This window comes from Halichoeres trimaculatus, unplaced genomic scaffold, assembly GCF_033239565.1.
Source record: "Halichoeres trimaculatus isolate MK-OKI-2021-1 unplaced genomic scaffold, fHalTri1.1 fHalTri1_scaffold_12, whole genome shotgun sequence".
NCBI lineage: Eukaryota > Metazoa > Chordata > Actinopteri > Labriformes > Labridae > Halichoeres > Halichoeres trimaculatus.
The window spans coordinates 27877660-27898354 of NW_027437190.1; the positions used below are offsets into that span (position 1 = coordinate 27877660).

Sequence of the window (20695 nt, forward strand, 5' to 3'; positions counted from 1 at the left end):
TCAATACTTCTTCCCCAGTGTGTGTGTGTCCACCCAGGCGGCTATTATTCTCCTCAACTTTTGTGAGTGGAAGCAATTTAGTGTTGTGGTGTGCATTACCCTCTGTTGTTAAACTCTGACCCCAGCGCACAATTATCCCCATGCATATTTCAGAGACGCCCGATGACATGAGTGCACGTATCCGTTACTGACCTGGCTGTTGCAGCCTTACCTGTCCTGGCCAGAGCAGAAGGATTCAGCTGGAGAAGAAGGAAGATTTGACTGTAAGGAGAGGGAGAAACGTGATAAAATGATTAAAGGTTAACAGAGGAGGGCCGAATGAGCAAGACAAGAGGTGACAAACTGAGCTGAAGATGGAGGAGTAACAAAGGAGAAACCTTTGGATTGAAGATGCAGTGGAGCTGTCCTGTTACTGATGCAGAAGCTGTGATGTATTTGCAGCTGCTTTAATGAGAGAAGACACACTCGGATGGAAGATCTGATGCATACAAATGAGGCTGACATTCAGGTGAGAGCAAGTCAGGAGAAGCACATCAATGTGATTAGATACTAGCCAATCATGTTGGGCGATGGATATTGAATAAACACCGTCCCTGATCACTGATGTCCTTTCTGGTATTTATATTTACAATCAATAAAAGTTAATTAATTTCTAAACCTTCAAAAACATCCAGTGCCATTTATTTTCAACTTTCTTTTGATTTGATACATTTTTGAAGGTTATGCAATTCGGTTTTGGATTTTGATGATACAAATCTGCTCTTTAGAAAGTCCTCAGAGAAAATCTGCTTCATCAAACCAATGTTTTGTTCCTTGTTTTTTTTTTTTTTTTGACAGGACGCAACTGAAGTTTCAGGGTTTCCTCTTTTCTGCAGCCTTCCTCCTTTAAAGCATGCCCCAAATCCGTAAAATAAGTACATCCTGTCAATGAGATTCACCCTTACAATCATGAACCCTTATTTTAACAACACAGTGCAATCTGAGGCAGACACTCAGGATTTCTCAAGCATGGATCCACAGCCCCAAACAAGCAACAACAGTTTGGATGCTCAACAGCCGGTTGTTGCATCAATTTATCCATCCCTGGAGCTCTGGTCATCAACATCCTTTCAAAGCCCAACCAGCCATGAAGTAATGAGCGTCTCATCTCTGGTCCCCTCCACAGTCCTCACACTCGTACCCGATTATAAACCCACAGTCAAAGGAAACTTATACCCAGAGCTTCCGCCTTTCTCTGATGTGAAACCAGAGCCACAACTTCCAGGGACTTCATCTCCTCCCTCTGGGTCTCCAGAGGCCCAAGATCAAAACAGCCAGACCCCAACGCTTCCTTTGACTGATGCTCCTCCTGAAGTTCAGCAGAGGAAACCGTCAGATGGACGCCCGCTTGAGGAGGGATCAGTGGGTCTAATGTTACCCAAAGATTTCCCTGATGAAGAGCCGCCAGGTATGATGATTACTTAGAGAGTTGGTTCAGAGGGAGTTTCACAAACTTGTATTGACTTTTTGTTAAAATTTTGAAAATCTCAAAGGAATAGTTATTAGTTTTTAACATTATCACTGTGGCTTTTAAATATCCTGCACAGAGGAACCGTCAATTAAAAACATAGCATCAAAAGGATGGAAATCATCTTCAAACAGTTGGAAAGTTATAAACTTTTTACCTCCAAAGTCATTCACATCTTTCTGCTTATTAGCTTAGCTTAGCATAAAGACAGCAAGCATGGGAGAACAATCACTATGGCTTTTTTTAAAGAGAAGACCAGCTTTCACCACCCTTTTGAACTTTATGCTAAGCTAAGCTAAGAAGCAGTTGCCGTCGCCTCTAAAGGATGTAAGAACATTTTAAAAACAGTTATTTAAAAAAAAAAATATTTTCCTTTAACAACCTTAACTTAAATAGTTTACCCTGGAATTTAAATTCTTTTCATATAGTGGTTCAAATAGTATACATTTTGTTTCTACAGGTGCTACGTTGCAGCTTTTTAAGGTCAAATTTGTAGGGCTGGGACGATATTCTTTTCTACAGATTTGTTTCTTTTACAATTTTTAGCATGCCAATTTGATTTAAATTGCGGTTGTACAATATTTCTGATTTTTGTGATTTTTAGTTTGCTTTTCTAACACCCGACCATGTGAAAAAGGTGAGTGATGATGTCATGATGATGATGATGATGCCTACAAAACGAACAGAAACAAAACAAAAAGTCCCTATTTAAATAAAAGCGCAAAACAAAAAAAATCCCGATACCTTTGTGAATCTCCTCTTACCTCTACAACTGTGTATGGTGGCACATCGCGTTGACCCAAAAATGAAATAAAAAAAAAAGGTTCCTGTGCACATTGAAAATGTAGACAAAAGACAGACTTAAAGGTCCCATATTCTGCTCCTTTTCTGTAGTTTAATATGGATCATTGATGTCTTCATGAAATGGTAGTAACATGTTTTGGTCCAAAAAGCCAATAAATCAAGCACAGCAGCATTGTTTCCAGGCTCTCATAGCCCCTCTGTTCAGAACGCTCTGATTTAGTGGGCGTGACCTTCATATGTAAATGAGCCACCGCTGATACCGCCCCACTCTTTAGAAAACAGCGAAGCTCGTTTACCGTAACATTACAGGCTAAAACAACAGGCTAACCGCAGCTAAAGTTAGCATCCTGAAGCTAACACAGAAACAGGGGGGACACTGAGGAAAAGCTCTTACAACTGCTCCACAGCACACAGCATTTAAAATACTCACATTTCCAGGGTCCGAGGTTTGTTGGTGGATGGTTGGTATGCGCCTGGATTCAGGACCAGTCTATTCTCTAGCCCTCTGTTGTACTGTCCAAAGTTGGAAAAGCAGTCGGCAGTGAAGTGACTAGCACACACATGCACAGTTTTACTGAGTGTAGCTGGTTTCCCCCATAAATGAACGCCCAGACGTTTGGCCAAGATTATCCTCTAGTGTGAGCGGTTGACAGATGAATCTTTCGCCCCACGATTGTCTCACAGACTCATCGGAGCCGCACGGATAATTTTCAAACATGTTTGATATTTATCTAGATGACTACAATATTCATTGTGTGGTGCATCACTCTCTCTGGTCAAACAATCTTGGTGAAATCCTGTAGTGTGTGCTGGTCAGTATTTTCAAATCTTGTTGTTAGGGTGTGCTTAAGATTTAAGAGAAGATGATCTGTGAAGATTCTCCTTATGTGTGCGATACAACCCAATTTCAGAATCTTTTAAGATTTTTAAAATCCTGTAGTGTGAGCTAGGCTTTAGTCTCGTCTTCTTCCGGGATGGGAAGCTTGTGCATGGAACTATATGGTTGTTCACAGCCAAAAACAGCCACACTCCTCTCCCCATTGCTGGAGAGATTTCTCTCCAGATGCGGGGAGGGGAGTGGGCGGGGAGGGGGTTCGGGAGTATTTGCTCCGGTAGACCAGTCAGGTCAGACTTGCTCCTGATTATTCAAAAAAGGGAATTGTTGACGTCAGCATACCCCGGAAATTCCAAACAGCTTGTTTTAGGTCAGCATTTTACATTCATAAGCACTACTAAGCACAGGTTTAGTCATTAATATCACACTTTGTGGGCTGGGAGGAAAGCCAAAGACCCCAAAATTTCACTAAAAGACTTAAAGTGATTTTTTGCACAATACGAGACCTTTAAGGGTTTGGAACAACTAACCCACAAACTCTTTTTTATTGTCTGTTCTTGTAATGTTTAAATCCTTTGTTCCTGTCGTGAGAAAGTTTAAGGCTTGCAGCATAATGTTCCTCGACAGTGCCAATTTTCAGTCATGTTTGTTTCCCAAAAGTGTGAGAGACTCTTTAAAACCTTCGTCTCCCAGGTCCTGTTGACAAACCTCTTTCTGCTCACCTTACACATTCCAGCATGTCTGATCTGTATGAATCATTGCTACAGCTGCCTCAGAGGGATTTTGTCCATTGTGCATTGTTCTCATGTGCTATACATTCCAGCCTCTTCTAGCGCCATCTTCGTTTTCCTTTAACTCCTCTCCTCAGTCCTGGAGAGAGAGTTCCCCTTATCAGCTTTAAGAGGAGAGAGTAAAACAACACCATTTCTCAGAGTTGCTCCAAAACATGGAGTGCTGAGTAAGCACTTCACAGCCTCTGAAGGGAAACCATAAGATGAGATAGCGCTGGTGTGTAATCATTTTTTATTGCTGCTCGACCTTAACATGGCCTTTGCTGCAACTGCACTCAATATATTTTAAAGGCAACTACAAGACGGATCACTCCCAGCACTATGGATTGGATTGGATTGTATCACATCTAACAAATAGAAAAAAATTGATTTTGAGCTGGTGAAGATGTGTCATCTTCCTCCCTGGGGTCTGTAGTCAGAGCAATAACGTTAATTATCTCCTTCTGGAGATGAATTGGTCATTTAAAAGTGCTTTTTACCAATATCATATCAGCCGCGGAGACAGGTTTATCCACATGCTCATGAGTGATTATCTTGGGATAATAAGATATAAAATTTCTGATATTTTTACTTCTAAAATGGAAACACAGAAAATCAAACCTGCATAATAGAGAGTTGTGACCACTTCTTTAAATTAAGGAACTCCAGTTAAGCTTTCTATCCCCAAAGCTTTCATTTTATGAAATCACATTTGTTACAACCACCCCCTAGAGTCTCTATTGTAAATCCAAAGTATATAACAGTTTGCAGAATCAAATAAGAAACCCTTAGAGAAAGTATGAGCTACCTTCCAGAGTTCACAATTCACTCCTCGCTTGATCGACCATCATCTCCATCAGTCCCCTGCTCTGCTTCAAAATGCTGCCGCAGGGCTTTTTACCAAAAAGTGGGTTCAGCATTCATCTCATGTCAGTCAAGCATAAAAAAAGATTGCAGCATTTTTTTCTCTTCAAGGCTTTGCACGCAGCTCATTCTGTATACCAGATTATATTAAGGATGTTTCCTGAAGTCGCTTGCTCTGAACACAGTCCTTCATGTGATACCACTCTCAACTGTGGCTTACAGACCCTCTGGCAGCTTGCTTATTAAGTCTGTGGTTTGTTTTTATTCATATTTAACCTTTTCTCCCTCTAGGTTGTGTCTTTAGTTATCCAACAAAGATTTTTTTTTTTTACCTGAATCTGCAGCTATGTTTTGTCCTCCTGGGTTATGAGTGTTCAGGCTCACCCTCCTGGCCCTTTGAGAAAGGAAGTCAAAAACAAGGTTCCAGGCAAGTGAGAATAATAAAACAAACACAAAAGAGACTGGCAGATGATCATACTGAAGCATTTAGCAGTTAAAGACCTGAACATTCCTCACAGGAGCTGGAAAAGACCACAAATCAGGCAGAAAGAGAATAAATTCTGGATCCCAGCTTCTTTGCAACCAAAGTTAGACAAATGCTCTCTTATCCACTAGATGTAGGTTAGCCGTTGCGCTGGATAGCTTAAAAGTAACTGTCAAATTGAAAGACTTAAGTACGGTGCTCACAAACTTGTTTCACCATGAGCTGTTTTTATCAACTAGAGGACTTTGAAAATTAAAAACTGTGTTTCTGCAGCTTGTGACGTGGCTGGTTATACAGCTAGAAGTCCCATCCAAGGATAGCGGGTTAGCATTACGTATGGAGGTGACAGAGCGATGATTTCCACACAACTGTTAATCGTACCAAACTAGATTTAGAGCGTATAAAGCCATATTTAGTTATCATAAATGTTAGGTAGAACATATTACCTTTACCAACTTGTCGCTGATGTCCGTACTTGGTCGGGGTGGGTGTAACGGTAACGACCAGTAACGACAGTCTTTGAGCATAACAGTTTGTACGTATCACACGTCAGAACGGGAAGGTAGCACCACCTCGCGGCTGTTTTGGAACTGCAACAGTATTTAACCACATCTCTGACCAGCTGTGTTCAAAGGCTACAGTATTGAGGAAATTTACACACCACTAAAACAGGTTGTACCACAAAACTACTAGTGTGTTACAAAGTGAATGGTCCTGGGGAAAAAAAAAAAAAAATTTTTAAATAAATAGGCTAAATTATTTAAATCTAATCTACTGTTTTCTAATGTGTTTGGTTGAAAAGTTATTCACAATTTCACAAGATACTGGTGAGAATTTAAATTGTAATGCTAAAAACTCGATTTTATATTTAAAAAAATCAGTTATTTTAATATGTTAAAAACTTAAACGTGTGTGTTTTCTAGAAATAAACAAAGATGCTAAAATGTATTGTTAGATAAGAAGTAATGCACATAGGTGTAGCTAAGTTTATCTCTAGTGAGTAGGCTCAGCCTCAAACTAAAATATCACCCATGTAAACTATGTCATTCGTAAAATTTAAAAAAGGCACCTTTCCTCAATATTGACTTTCCATTTACTCTGTTATTGTGAGCAGAAAAGACTAAATATTAACATAGCTTCTGGCTACACAGGACAGTACACGCAACATAATAAGATGCCTGCTACCAAATTTAAACTGCATCAAGCTAATAGGTGTATTTGTTTGAGTGAATAACAAAAAAAAAAAAAAAATAGAATTAGATAATGTGGAAAAACCCTGTTCAAAATGTGATAGTTAGCCTAGGAAACAACAGGTACTTGTTTAAATGACATTAGATAAAAGAATAACAGTTTATTCCAAAGCAGTGAGAAAGTCTTGACTATGCAAGAGTCTTGTGTTGTGAATAAAAGTGTTTTCTTCGAAAACTACTTGAAAGTTTATGAGATAACAATGCATTCTTTATGTTTGTTTGTTTGTTTGTATTAGATTATTTATTTTTCTATTTGTTTATTTTTTCATCCAGAGTCTCAAGCTTATTCGTCATGTGAGCTGCTGCTGCTGGTGTTCATCCCTGTCATCATCACACTGGTTATCATCTCTGCTCTGTTAGGTAAGCTGTTAAATTCTTACACAGCCTCAGATGAATTCCCCCTGTTAACACTAATTTTTTTTATATATATATATATATACACCTTTAGTGCAATTTAAAAAAAAATAGCTTGAACAAAGATCAAAAAGTTAGATTTTTCTCATTAAAACATCAAATAACCCCACCTCAGTACAACTATCTCAATGATCTAACCTTTATTCTTTCAGTTCACATTATTTTGATAATAAACTAAATGGATTTTAAATAGACCTCTGGGAGCATTTTTTTTTTCCTTCTTTTTGATAATGATACAATGTGTAAAACTGCCTGTTGAACATTTCTCCTGAATCTTAATGGGACTTTTGTTTTATTTTAAAAATGTATTTATTTAATTGTTGTTATTATTATTATTATTATTATTATTATTATTATTATTATTATTATTATTATTAATTGATTTATTTTCATTTTAAGTCTAGTGTCAAAGCAAACAGTAAAGTCATTTGCATGTTGCACAGTCAAAGTTGTCTTTTAAGGTCAATTGTTGAACATGAGGGCCCCTAATTGCAGTCGACCTTCAGTCACAAAAAAATTAATAGTCTTCTCATTCCTTAACAAATAAGTAAAACGACTTTCATGTCACTGCTTTCTCTCTTCAGTCAAGTTTCTGGTATTCCCATCTGGATTGAATGAGTCAACTCTCCCTTGTGGTATGAAGGGGAACTGCAGCGTCCCAACTCTGCTGCCTTTTTTGCCCAAAAACCCAGTGAACCAGACCGTAAACATTACTTCAGGTAAGAGGACAAAATGAACTGATCGACAGCTTTTGGTTTGTAATTTTAAAGTCATTTTATTGTCTGTTTATCTAAAGTAGATTAGTAATCTGACTATCATGGCCAGATGTCTAATGGCTTTATCAAAGGTAATAAAAACTGTAATATTGTTACACTTATAAAGAGTCTTTTTTTCTGTCTCACACCAAGGCTGTCCAGTTCCTGTCAATGATGGCCGCCGTATTGTAGGGGGGACGTTGGCTGCTAAGGGCAATTGGGGCTGGCAGGTTAGCATGCACTGGAGGGGGAGACACGTCTGTGGAGGTGCCATCGTCTCCCCCCACTGGGTCGTCACTGCGGCTCACTGCTTTGTTGAGTAAGAAAGGGGCCTGGGGTTGTAGGTAAAGGTATAAAATGTTGGAGTGGTTTTGTGGTTTGCCTATCAAAGTATTCTGTTGCAATTAAATGAAGCCCACTTACAAAACAAAATGTGAAATAGCTTTGGGGGGCAAACAGAAATAACCTGAAGTTCAGTAATTTAGAAGCCCATCCCCAAATATGTCAAGGATCAATGGACTAATCAGTAAAAATAATAATAAACAATATCTCAAAACCAAACGATCATTAAGGCCAAGACATTAAATCTTGAAAGAAGAGTTCTCTGAGCATCATTTGATCATTTTGTGGCCAAAAGAATAAGCTTCTGACATTTACTTGCCCTTGCCTCACACTTGTTGATCCTCTCCTGACCTAAAGCTTGCTGAAACAGTTTGTTTTGTTGTTGTTTTCTATAAAATGTTATTTTATTCCATGTAAGATTTCTTGACAGTATTAGTGCTGCTGCTGTTATAAAGTATTTTACTTTTGTTTCTGATATGCTTCTGTGACTGATTTTCTGTATGTGTAAAACCTACTTAGCAAGAAACCTGGTTCTGATACTGATGCAATATAACGAAACAAAATGAAAGGAAACGAGGGCATCGCGTCAACATACATTTAGTAATTCCGTCTTGATGTATTAATCTATTCTGTGCTTGATGTCTAAATGTTTTATTGTTAAAGGCTGGTTCAACTTCTAGCTTGCATGAAAAGTAGATGATGCCGCATGATGTCAAATCATAGACATCATTTGGCTCTCATTACATTAAGTATATGTGGAATATATCAGATTGTAAGTATTGAATGATAGCAGTGAATTAACATCGCATTCCTGCCTTTGCACAGCTCTGCAGTGTGTGTCCTCTGTCCTCAAGAGGGGGACCTGTAATCAGAACTAAAATAGTCCAGTCAATTTATTAGTTCTTATCTAATCAGGTTCAAGTCAAGAGCTAGGCATTAAAATAATCCAAGGAAGCTCAATACCTCCAGCAGGGTCTTTTCCATGGCTGCATTTAAAACTGCAGAGCATCTGTCTGCAGGAGCTCTCTAGCTACTCGCTTTGGATTTTTAGCAATCAGATATTTTCAGTAGCACTCTAAAATAAAAGTAGCTCATCAATTTTTTGAAGCGCTATGGGAAAAAATAAACAGATTTTTGGTTTTGTTGTAAAAATGCTCTGGTTACTTAGCTCTTTTGTGAATGTTAGAATAATGCAATAACCACCAATAAATGTAATAGTAGGCAACACGAAGTACCACATGAGAGTGTTGTTTTTTTCTGTATTAATTATTAGATGCTTATTTAGGCAACACATAACTGAGAGCTTCGTGGGCAGAAATAAAGATAACAGAGAATTCTGGAAACTATTGTGCCAACAACACTCAGATTTGTTGAATTTCACTGACCAGCCTCGTGTTAACAGCACAACACATCATTTAAGAAATAAGAACCATCAGCTTAGGCCACAGTCTCCTGCAGGCAGCCAAACCTTGCACTGATCCATGCATTTGTGTCACTTTGTGCAGGAACAACATGCTGGACGCTGCTGACTGGTTGGTCGTGGTGGACACAGTCAGCATCGCAGACAGCTCTCTGGGGAAACGACACAGGGCGCTGCAGGTCCTCTACCACCCTAACTTCAATAAGTTTAACAACGACTATGATGTGGGACTACTGCGAACCATCACTGATATGGACATGACAGGTGAGAGGAGGTGGCTCCATCTAGAGGTGAAATGGCAAAATGCATATCATGTAGGCTACCATACAGATTACAGTTTTTGGTTCAAATTAGGGATTTTATGAAACCTAAAATCTAAATTATGGTGTGACATCAAACTTCTTATGCTCAACCATGATTCATCAATCGAGTGCAGTCAGACTAACAAACAGACAAAACCAAATGTGGGTCAACCAATAGAAAAGCACTACCTGCAGCATATACCAAGTTAGCATACTTAACGCATATTTTTGTCTATATGATGGGCAAAGAATGCATGTAATTATCTGATCTGAAGGTGGAAGTTTTGAGGCAGTTATTGTGTGTTTGCATAACTGTATTTGTGACTTTTGAAAGACATTCAAATTATTTGCACGTCAGCTGCAACAGAAGGATCAAATCTGTGTCACAAATGTTAGTTTTCTGATAAAATGAGGCCGTTTATGAATGTTTTTAACATTTATAGAGGAACTTGGCAGGAAAAAATCAGAATATGAGTCTCATAACAATCACATGTTTGCCAGTTTTTATGTCTTTATTCATTCAATAAATGTAACATGTGTGTCATTGTGTTTACTGCCTTCTGTTCATAGGCGGAGTGCGGCCGGTCTGTTTACCCAGCCCCAGTGAATCCTTTCCTCCTGGATCAACCTGCTGGATCACAGGATGGGGATATATTCATGAAGGAGGTGGAGTACATCTACTCTTTTGTCTGTTTTCACTTTGTTACCTGCTGTCTAAAGCACATAAAGGTTTCCAGCCAATCACACCCTGCGGTCTACATTGTCCAAACTTTCATGGGCCTAGAATTAATTTGGTCACATCAACCTGTTACTATTAAAGAAGAAAGTCTTGTAAAAGAAGAAAGTACAACACAACCAGATAATTTTTCTTAGTTTCCAGAAAAAAAAGAAACTAGAGTATTAGCTTAGTGTGAAAAGCACTGTTCACATTTAAGAGTTATAACATATGTACAGTTTCATGAATGCATGTAAAAAAAAAAAAAAAAAAAAAGTGAAGCAACTCCATTTATTTAGCTTGATGGCTTTAGCAATTACCTCTTTTATTAACTTAACTTACATCAATCTCACTCTTCTTCGATCTTTTCTTTTCTGTTCCCCTTTCAGGTTTTGTTACTGACGAGCTGCGCCAAGCTCAGGTCAGGTTAATTGATCACTCTGTCTGCTCCCACCCCAGCGTGTACGGCTCGTTTCTAACTCCTCGGATGATTTGTGCTGGATCCAGCGAAGGAGGAGTAGACTCCTGCCAGGTAAAAAGAAGTAATGTCATAAAATACCATAAAATCTCATTACAAGCTTCACAGCTGATGGTCAGGAGTTAGAGCTATGTCTAACTTTCCTTTTCAGTCAGCTCTGAATTGGTCTGTGAGCTTTGCTGTGTGATTTGGTTCTGTGTTCAGGGTGACAGCGGTGGACCCCTGGTGTGTGAGACAGCTGGGGGAGACTGGAGGCTGGCAGGTGTGGTGAGCTGGGGAGAAGGCTGCGGCCGCCGTAATAAACCTGGCGTGTACAGCAGAGTGACCAAACTGATCCACTGGATTCAAAAATACACAGAGACACCTCACAAGGTGATGTCCTTCTCTGTCCTTCTCGTCATTCATTGTGCAGTGTATTATTGTCTGAGCCTTTTGTGCTTCAATACATTTTTTTTATATCAGTTATAGCCGTGTCGTATAAATTAGATTGGTTTCTTCCCAATATGATATAGAGTTTATTTCAGCCCTGGGAACAGGGAAATTTACAAGCCAGCACCAAATATATTGTTTTTATTGTAGACAATGGAGAACAACAAAAGTTTCCTGCAGGTTTTATGGATAAAACTAGATGTGTTGTAACTTTTGAGATAGTAAATAGTTCTTTCTTTCTTTTTTACAAATTCATTTATATTATATCTTCCAAATATCATGTGACAACTCAAGCTGTAGCCACACAAAATATTTTATACCAAATACTTTGTATTCATACCAGCATTTCCCTGTTTCTGTTTATGTAAAGGAGAAACAAGAGCATCTGGAGGAGACCACCACAGCCATGACTGACACCTCAACTGTTACCAAACAATGATCTATATATGTTTGTTTATTATCTAATAAACACATTTTTTTCACATCATGGTTATAAGCTCATACAGTGTCCCACTTAATGCTGTCTCATGGTTAGCCAACATATCAAAAGCCCTGTTCCTTAGAAGATAGAGGTTTGCTAATCAGTTGCATGTTAATCATTGACTTGGAAGCTCTAAAGCGGCTCACTTTAAATGTGATAAGTCTAGAGAACAAAGAACACAAACGATGGTTGGGGTAAAGTTTGAGAAACATCTTAGTTTAAATAAATCAAAAACTTTGCCACTTATTAAAATATCCCATGTCTTATTGGCACAAACAATTCAGGTTTCTGTTCTGCTATGGGCCACCATGTTTCAGTCTTCATAACCAGTGTTATGTACTGGAAATGCATCGTTTTCTCACAGCAATCAAATGAGCTAGATGTACCAAACGTGCATAATTTAAGTAAATAACAGATCTAGCATCATATGTAGCAAATAAAAATACTTTTTTTTACCTGTGCTGAAAGGTTGATCTATAGCAATGTTGATCTATAGCAAAAAAGAGAAATAAATTAATAAAAAAAAATTAAATTAGAAATAAAATAAAACTCGCACTTAATGGCAGCACCTGCAGCCGAATAACTTGAAGCACTGTTGTTGCACTAACTAGGTTTTCCTTCTGTCTAAATTCTTGCTTGTGTTGTACGTCGCTTTGGACAAAAGCGTCTGCTAAATAAAACTGTAGAACTGTAGCAATGTGTCTGTCAAATGGCATTGACAAAAGAGAAAATAAAAGAGGAGAAAATTTACAACAATTTTAAAGCAGAATAAAATTAAAAGAACATATGATGAGGGAATAGAAGTGGTAAAGGCAGGGTAAGAAAGTCAGTTAAACGCTTTTTGAAAGTAATATATTATTTTTTTCTTTTTATTTATTTATCTTTTTTCTCTTTTTTTTTTAATTTAATTTTATTTTTTTGCAGGACTCATGGCAAGGGTCCAAGGCAATATAACTTGCTGTACCAAATTACCAAATATGTCAGTAAGGGGTTATGCCAAACATTCTAAAAAAAATAATAAACCACTATGTTAAATCATATAAAATAGACACCTTGCAGATTTCAAAAATGTATCATATGGGTTGGCTATGTTTTGTAGTTCAGTCAAAGGTGGAATTACTGTCCTAGTAACCCGAATCACCACCTTAGTAACACTTTTTATTACTGCTTTATCTTTTTTTAATTATGGCTTTATCTTTTCATATCTTTTTCTTTTTTCAAATTTAGGACAAAGACAGAGTCAGTACGTCATGTTAACAGCAGCCTTTATAGCGTATCGTTAGCTGTTTCCATTTGGTGGTGTGTGAGACTTCGTGATAAAGTCAGATATGTCAACAGTCACGTAGGCCGCCTTACGCTCGTGCATGATAACACTCGTGCACGTGCACATCTTGCTTGTCTGTGTTGTTGCCGTTAAGACATGTCTGAAGCTATTACTGTAGAGGCGCCTAACCTGCTTGACTGCTGTGGACGAAACATGGGCTTTACCCGCATTTTGTTGCTCAATAGCAAACATAGGCGATGACACAATTTACAGCGGCAGTAAAGTGAGTGATTTAGTAACTTTTATCTCCGGGTTATACAAGGTGACAGTGGAGCTGGAGCTGGAGCTGGAGTTTGACATTATCCTCCAGACGCTACAGGAAACACGAGCACACCGTTACTGTAAGCCAACAATCGTTATCACTGCAATCTTGTTGCTGTAGTAATACAGGAAGAAAAACACAACAGAACAATAATGTGCTCGGTAATAACGCTAAGCAGGGTCACTGCAGTTCACCGGGCTCTGGCTCTCAGAGCAACCACCGAGGGTTGGAGTTGCGCAGCAACCGAAGCGAGGCGCCACTGGCCCGGTGTAGGTTATAGCTGTGATCCGCTACGAGCTCAACGGAGATCGTACTGCTCCAGGATGGCACAGAAGACAGGGCCTCTCTTCCGACAAGTAGGTCCAGAATTAATATTTATTGTCTTCTTCTGCAGCTCACTTTTTTTATATCCAGCCCGAGAAGAAAAGCAGTAAAGTTGGGGCATGACTTGCTAGCAGCTAAATGAGGCTAAGGTTCATGCTAACAGAAACGAAAGCAACTGGTAGCTGTTAGCCTAAATACGTGCATGTTAAAAAAAATGTATTAATCAATGATAAACAAAATAAAAAAGCACGGATGGGCCCGGGTTGATGGTTGTTACAAAAATAATCGCTAAAGTTGATAATATGATCATTTTTCCTGCTTGTACTTTTCGGACATGATAACTGTATGTACTGTAATATTACACCTGGAACACAGTGACATTCTTTTAGCATGTTATTATTCAACCTTACCGGGTGGAAAAGCAATGAGTTGTGATATTTTTACAAATGTATAACCATACCGATAACATACATCAGAATAACCTCCTTTTAAAGTTCACTTGTTAGGGTTTTTATTAATTAATTAACTTTTACAGGTCAGTCCCTTTGACTGTGGGTTTAGATATAGATGTTTCATTTTTACTTTTTACTTTGTAAACTATATTTTGGATTAAGGAAGTACGACATAAAATTAGAATTAATTACACACCAGTAGAGGAGCAAATGAATAGAAACAGGAAAAAGAACATTAAGTAAGAAGCATCAGAGGCTATCACTGCAAATTTAATGACAATTGGGGTACACTAGAAAAACCATTGGGCTTAATAGAAGTGTAATAAGTTGTTAACAGTCAACCTTTTAAAGTGAATACGAGTTATATGATACCATTGTCTACAACCCCAGTGCTTTATTACAATTTGCAACAGACAGTGAATTACTTTATACGAATAATGTGAATGATAACAAGAGAAGTGTTTGACACAAAATAAATTTGAATAGACTCAAATATGAGTATCTTGTTTTTAACTTTGAAAATGCCTGTGAATACAAAAAAGAACAAACAGGTTTCTCCACATTTTAATCTTGGACATCTTATTCTGTCTTCCCATCTTTCTTTTGTGCCCACATTTTGCCTTTCTTTCTAAATTAATGCTGACTCATCATTGTGCCTTCACCTGTTCTCTCTTCTCAGCTGTTTGAGCATGAGAGCAGCACGTACACCTACCTGCTGGCTGATAAGGACACCAAGGAGGCAGTCCTCATTGACCCTGTACTGGAGACCCTCGACAGGGACCTGAAACTCGTACATGAACTGGGGCTCAACCTTAAAGTGGCAGGTATCAGTGTAATCAATATTAATAACTAATTGATATGAACACCAGCGATGTATTAGCAAACGTTACTTTTTTTTTGTAAAACTGTTTTACTTTACGACAGTGAACACTCACTGCCATGCGGACCACATCACAAGCACAGGGCTGATGAAGAAAAGATTGGTTGGGCTGAAGAGTGCGATCTCAAAATTCAGCGGCGCTTCTGCAGATATCCTTCTGTTAGAGGGAGACAAGATCTCCTTTGGAAAACATGTGAGAAGATCTCTCATTCCCCTTTGTTTTATTCTAAATCAGAATCTGAACATTTTTAGGAAAAATTGGTAAAAGAAAAAACTTTTCCTATTATAAGTTGACCTTCATCTTTTCTCTACTCTAGCATCTGTCAGTTAGAGAGACCCCTGGCCACACAGATGGGTGTGTGACACTGGTTACAGAGGATCAGAGCATGGCTTTTACTGGAGACGCTCTGCTCATCAGAGGCTGTGGCAGGACAGACTTCCAGCAGGGTACAGAAACACTGTATAACCTCTCGTAGTTTCATTATAAAACTCATGACCCGGTCGGGTTTGTTTTTGTAGTAATGCTTTATGGACACTAGGTGGCAGTATTGTTTCCATTTTCTTTTGGACTTGGCTAACCTTGTTATTGTCTCTAATTCAGGCTGCCCTAAGAAGCTCTATCAGTCCGTCCACCAGAAGATCTTTACACTGCCTGAGCATTGCCTCATCTACCCAGCACATGACTACTTAGGTTAGCAAATAAACGTTTGAATGCTTCTGTCATGTCATATTGAAAGATTGGTAAGACAAAAATCACCTGTATATTATTATGAAGCACCTAATGGTAACCAGAACTCACCAAGTCATGCTTTAACATTCCATTTAGGTTGTGTTTTCATTGAATCATATTTTGCTGTTCATTTAAAGATTTATAAAAACATCAGAGGCATGTATGCAATCTCATGAATTCTGATTTTTATTTATCTGATATAAAACAGGAGTAGGTATATCGGTGAGTTTATTTTTTCTGTAATCATTTAAAAAGTTGAATAAAGTGATTTCACTGGTTTGAATGCGTCAAACTATAGTTTCCCCATGTATGACATAATGTGCTGTCTGTCTTTGTGATTCAGGTCAGACAGTGTCATCAGTCGCCGAGGAGCGCCAATTCAACCCACGGTTGACCAAGAGCCAGGACGAGTTTGTGGACATCATGAATAATCTGAATCTCCCTAAGCCTAAAAAAATAGGTGACACAATTTCCCCTTTCTTTTAAACATAAAGGTTATACTCAGTGCTATTTTTCAAGACATGATATAAAACCCTGGGCCAAAAGTGAATAGATTCTATATGATATACTTCTATCACTAATTAAGCTGGTTCTTCTCTTTCTTTTCTTCGCAGATATTTCTGTACCAGCTAACCTGGTTTGTGGAGTACATCAAGTCTGAATGTCTTGCAAAAGAAAAATTCATTTCCATCATAGGAATTTTAATCAACAAATTCATACTGCCTCCAAGCAAGATTAACCATAACCATAAAGTGCTTTATTCTGTAAATTGCTTTAAAAGTTAAGATGTATATTTAACAAGCTGGATCTACATATGAAGTACAGCTCATGTGATCATGCCTTAAGAAACAATGAAATCATTTAGATAAGTTATTGATCTTGTAACAGGTTGAGATGCCTCAGTCACTTCTACACTTGCAGCATTAAATTTGGGTTAAGTCGCTTTAATCATCCTTTAATGCTACCATTGTTAGCTTTGTGTGTAGAAAATCTTGATGGAGTCAAAGAAGCCAAAGATGACAACAGTAAAGGATAAAAAATACAAGAAGAATTTAAGGGAATAACAGAGCAAGAGTTGTATAAGAGTAATTCTTTAACTAAATGTGTAACTGTTTGCACAAAAGTGTATTGCACTTCAATTTAAAGGGGCCAAGCTGGAAAAATAACCATCTCCGCTTCAAAAAATGAATATGAAATCAGTTCTTTCAGCACTTAAAAATTAAAAATGAATGTTAAGTTGTGTAAATGAGGGAAAACCACTAGTGCTATTTTGAGAGTTAATTAAATAAAGATGCATATTTCTCTATAATAAGCTGTGTTATTTTGTGCCTGTGAGGACATCTAAAGAAAGAGAGCTTAGACAGGATTGTTCCATTCAGGGTCCGGTTTAGTATTCATGAACGGCTAACTGGGACAATCAAGTTCTTCCACACAGCTTTTCCAGTGATTCCGGACTTTTTTAGCCAAGGCCTCGCACGCTAACACACTTACACACTTACACACTAACACACTAACACACTCCACTCACTCTCCTGCCAGCCACAGCCTTTTCTGCATCACAGCAGAATGAAACTCCTCCAACTGAATGTGGAATCTGAGGGCCAGTGTCTATTAACAAAATGTCACAGAGATATGTTTGTGCTCTCAGCTCTCTGAATGTGTGCCAGTGTGTTGGTGCAATATGAAGGAAGTGCAAGTATCAGCAGAGTGAAGACTGCTTATTTCTAAATGTTCTCTATGTGCTGCTCTCAGCCTGTTTGAGCAGCTCATCAGCCAGTAAAACCATGTCGGGGAGGCAGATGCCTCTTCCAAAGAAAAAGCGTGTTTCTTTGGAAGCTTTTGATTGAACTACATGAACCCAGATAAAGTAAGATTTATCAAGGACTAATCCACAGCGAAAGTTAAAGTTTTCCACAATGAGATGTGCTGGTTGAGGATTTATTATCTGCAGAAAACTCAAGTCATCTGTGTCCCGACAACAGGCTTGGATCTTATTCCCCACATTGTCCTGATGCATGGTATATTTTCCTTGCGTGTTTAATCTGATCTGGTCCCTTTCAGCTGCGCTCATATTGTTCCATGGGTGGGTCACTGTATGAATATCTTTGATGTTTTGGCCTGCAGGGTTTTATTTTCCTCACAGCAGACTGAAAACGTCTCATAAAGAGGTCCTGTTAAAAACGAGAGCAGGATATAGGTGAGGGCTGTCTGGTCACATGCAGCTAATACTATAATAGCACACATTTGTACACTCTGTCCACCAGATGTCCATGTCAGCACTAAAGACTAACAACGTGATCAGGCAGCGTGTCCTTGCTGACAGACACCTGCGTTGTTTTTGCTCCTGACAGGAGGTGTGTAGCTGTTGCTCTCAGACTGAAGATATGTTGCTGTGGAGGCACAGAGGTCTCCACATAAAATAGTCCCATTCTCTTCTGCCTGTTTTTCTGGCGGGAAGCAAACGTCCCAGCTGTCCTTTCACCCAGTCTGTGTCACCCATCTGCCAGCCCTCTTTCAGTGTCCCCCTCAGCACTCTTACACTGTGCCACCATGAACCTGCTGCCCATTCTTTCTCACCGGCCACATGTCAGGGAGAGGAATCTATTACACGATCTGCTCATTCAGGATGAGTCGTAAAGAGGCCAGCCAGGGTGATGAAACTCTGGAAGCGAAGAGATTCAGTGTTTGCAAGGAAAGCATAAGGTTTTTTGTTTTGTTTTTTTGTCCTAAACCCCTTTAGCTATCATAAAAAATAAGTACAGACTTACCATTACTCTGGTACTCTGGTATGTTTACAGTGACTAACTAATACTTTTTGGTATTTTAAGCTCTACTGGAATCAGAAAGGGACTTACACTCTGTTTGGAGTGGTCAATGAATGTTCCTACAGAAATATGTATATCATAATGGTAGCATGTTTCATGATGTTTATATTACCCCTTATGTATTAAGAATAGGGATGGGTACCTTACACATTTGAAACGATTCAGTACTGATGCCCAGTACCTACCAATTGGTACCGGTACTCAACGGTACCAATTTTCGGTACTTTTTTGTGGTTATGTGGTAAAAAATATTAATTTGTTTAACAATCAAATATATATATTTTTTTACAATTGAACATATTTATTCTTCAATATATAACCTTGCAATGCTGTGTTCATGTCCAGTATGGAAAAACGCCTACTCTTCCACTCCCTCACAGTCACAAGGATGCATTTAGGTACTTAAACATGGTACCTTTTGACTCTACAGGAATCAATACCCGGTGCTTTTGACATAATTCGGTCGGTACCTAAAAAAGTACCTAATTCGGTACCCATCTCTAATTAAGAAGGGACTTTATACTAACTGATTGTATTTCCAGGTGTAAATGGTGCACCTGGGAACTGAAAAGGCCTGGTGGGCGCAATAGCTGAGTTTTTATTTCAATTAGATTTGGCCAAACTGCAATCATGCCAACTTGAGTTAGCTGCTCTAACAGGTGTAACAATGCCATTGCAGACATATGCATGAATATATTGAGGATAACTAGAAATTTAGATTGTGCTGCAGTATCTTCACCCACCTACAAACACTAAAGAGTGACTTTGGTTCTGTTCCTGATTGCTGGCTTTTAATAGACTGATCTGACACCTTGTATAACCTGTCATGAATGTGACACAGCTTTTCTTACTTTTGCACTGAGTGCTGGGATTTTCCCAAGAAGCTTAACCAATCCTAGGCCTGAGCTAAAGATGTAGCTTGATTGTAACATGCAGAGGTTGCTAAGGATGCTAAGCTAATATGCATGAGCCAAACTCTCTCGTCTCATAGTCCCATAAACAATGCAGCAATGCATGCTTTGGCATGGTTTGTAGGATCAGTTGCTTGTCAGCTGTGTACACTGCTTTATTTCTGTCAATGGCAAATGTCTTACCAGCTGAAAACAGCTTTAGATGTTTGATTTAGAATTTGATAATATCAAGCTCCAGTAAAAGTAATCAAAGCATTCTGGTTATTTAGACATAATGCAAGTATGTAAAGTCTTCATTAGGTGCAAACTTTAAAAAAGAACTGTTTCATTTTTTGAAACAAACTATCATCAGTGAGCAGTAGTAGAGATATCACCTGCATTTCAGGATTCATTAGGCATACAAGTTTTATCTTGTTAAAGCTGCATTGATTCATGCTGCAGATGCAAGATTCAGTCTTAAATGTGCACCCCATACTCCTGCTCTTGTGTTCATGCCCATGTGCTTTGTCAGCTATACATTAAATAATGTTATGCACTGTAAGAATCCCATAGTAAAAGTACTGGGGTGTTATTTTTTATACCTGCCTCAGGGCCAGGGGTGTCCAAAAAGGTCTTGAACCCAAGCATCTCAAATATAAAAATATTTAAAACGTTGCAACCAACCCCTGTCTCCCCTCCTGTTTTGACCTAATATGTCAAGTTTCTTTGAAATCACCAAAAATGAAGCTTTTTTTTTCAGATGCAGCTTTTTCTTTATTTATTTTTTTAACTGAGGAACAAGTGCTTTTTTCTATTTCTCTCGATTATGAACATATTTAAAACGCTGCAACCAACCCCTGTCTCCCCTACTGTTTTGACCTAATAAGTCAAGTTTCTCTTAAATCACTGTAGATGAAAAAGCTTTTTTTTCGGAAGCAGCTTTTTCTTTATTTTTTTTAAACTAAGGAGTAACAGTGTTTTTTCTTTTTCTCTCAAATATCAAAATATTTAAAACATTGCAACCAACCCCTGTCTCTCCTACTGTTTTGACCTAATAAGTCAAGTTTCTCTTAAATCAACATAAATGAATAAGTTTTTTTTTTCTCAAATATGAAAATATTTTAAACGTTGCAACCAACCCTTGTCTCCCCTACTGTT

At 38.4% G+C, this 20695-nt stretch overlaps 2 protein-coding genes across 2 annotated transcripts; both read left to right on the forward strand.

Moving 5' to 3' along the window:
- Nucleotides 1–1410: 1410 nt before the first annotated feature.
- On the forward strand, nt 1411–11808 carry LOC141800635 (tryptase gamma). Its single transcript, XM_074683297.1, has 9 exons — nt 1411–1447; nt 6788–6874; nt 7513–7647; nt 7837–8002; nt 9531–9709; nt 10318–10413; nt 10852–10994; nt 11145–11312; nt 11740–11808. Exons 1-9 carry the CDS (start codon nt 1411–1413, stop codon nt 11806–11808), a joined length of 1080 nt encoding a protein of 359 aa, XP_074539398.1.
- A 1391-nt stretch (nt 11809–13199) lies between these two features.
- Nucleotides 13200–17136, forward strand: ethe1 (ETHE1 persulfide dioxygenase). Its single transcript, XM_074683484.1, has 7 exons — nt 13200–13792; nt 14892–15036; nt 15137–15285; nt 15410–15539; nt 15694–15783; nt 16166–16282; nt 16437–17136. The coding sequence occupies exons 1-7, from the start codon at nt 13589–13591 to the stop codon at nt 16481–16483; spliced, it is 882 nt and encodes a 293-aa protein (XP_074539585.1). The 5' UTR covers nt 13200–13588; the 3' UTR covers nt 16484–17136.
- The last annotated feature ends 3559 nt before the right edge of the window (nt 17137–20695 follow it).

Excerpts from the sequence above, each read along its gene's own strand:
- LOC141800635 (XM_074683297.1), top strand. The coding sequence starts at position 1,411 with ATGTTACCCAAAGATTTCCCTGATGAAGAGCCGCCAG. Across the intron at positions 8,003-9,530 it reads GCGGCTCACTGCTTTGTTGA|GAACAACATGCTGGACGCTG; the intron begins GTAAGAAAGGGG and ends CACTTTGTGCAG. Across the intron at positions 9,710-10,317 it reads CACTGATATGGACATGACAG|GCGGAGTGCGGCCGGTCTGT; the intron begins GTGAGAGGAGGT and ends TTCTGTTCATAG.
- ethe1 (XM_074683484.1), top strand. The coding sequence starts at position 13,589 with ATGTGCTCGGTAATAACGCTAAGCAGGGTCACTGCAGTTCACCGGGCT. Across the intron at positions 15,037-15,136 it reads GCTCAACCTTAAAGTGGCAG|TGAACACTCACTGCCATGCG; the intron begins GTATCAGTGTAA and ends ACTTTACGACAG. Across the intron at positions 15,540-15,693 it reads CAGGACAGACTTCCAGCAGG|GCTGCCCTAAGAAGCTCTAT; the intron begins GTACAGAAACAC and ends TCTCTAATTCAG.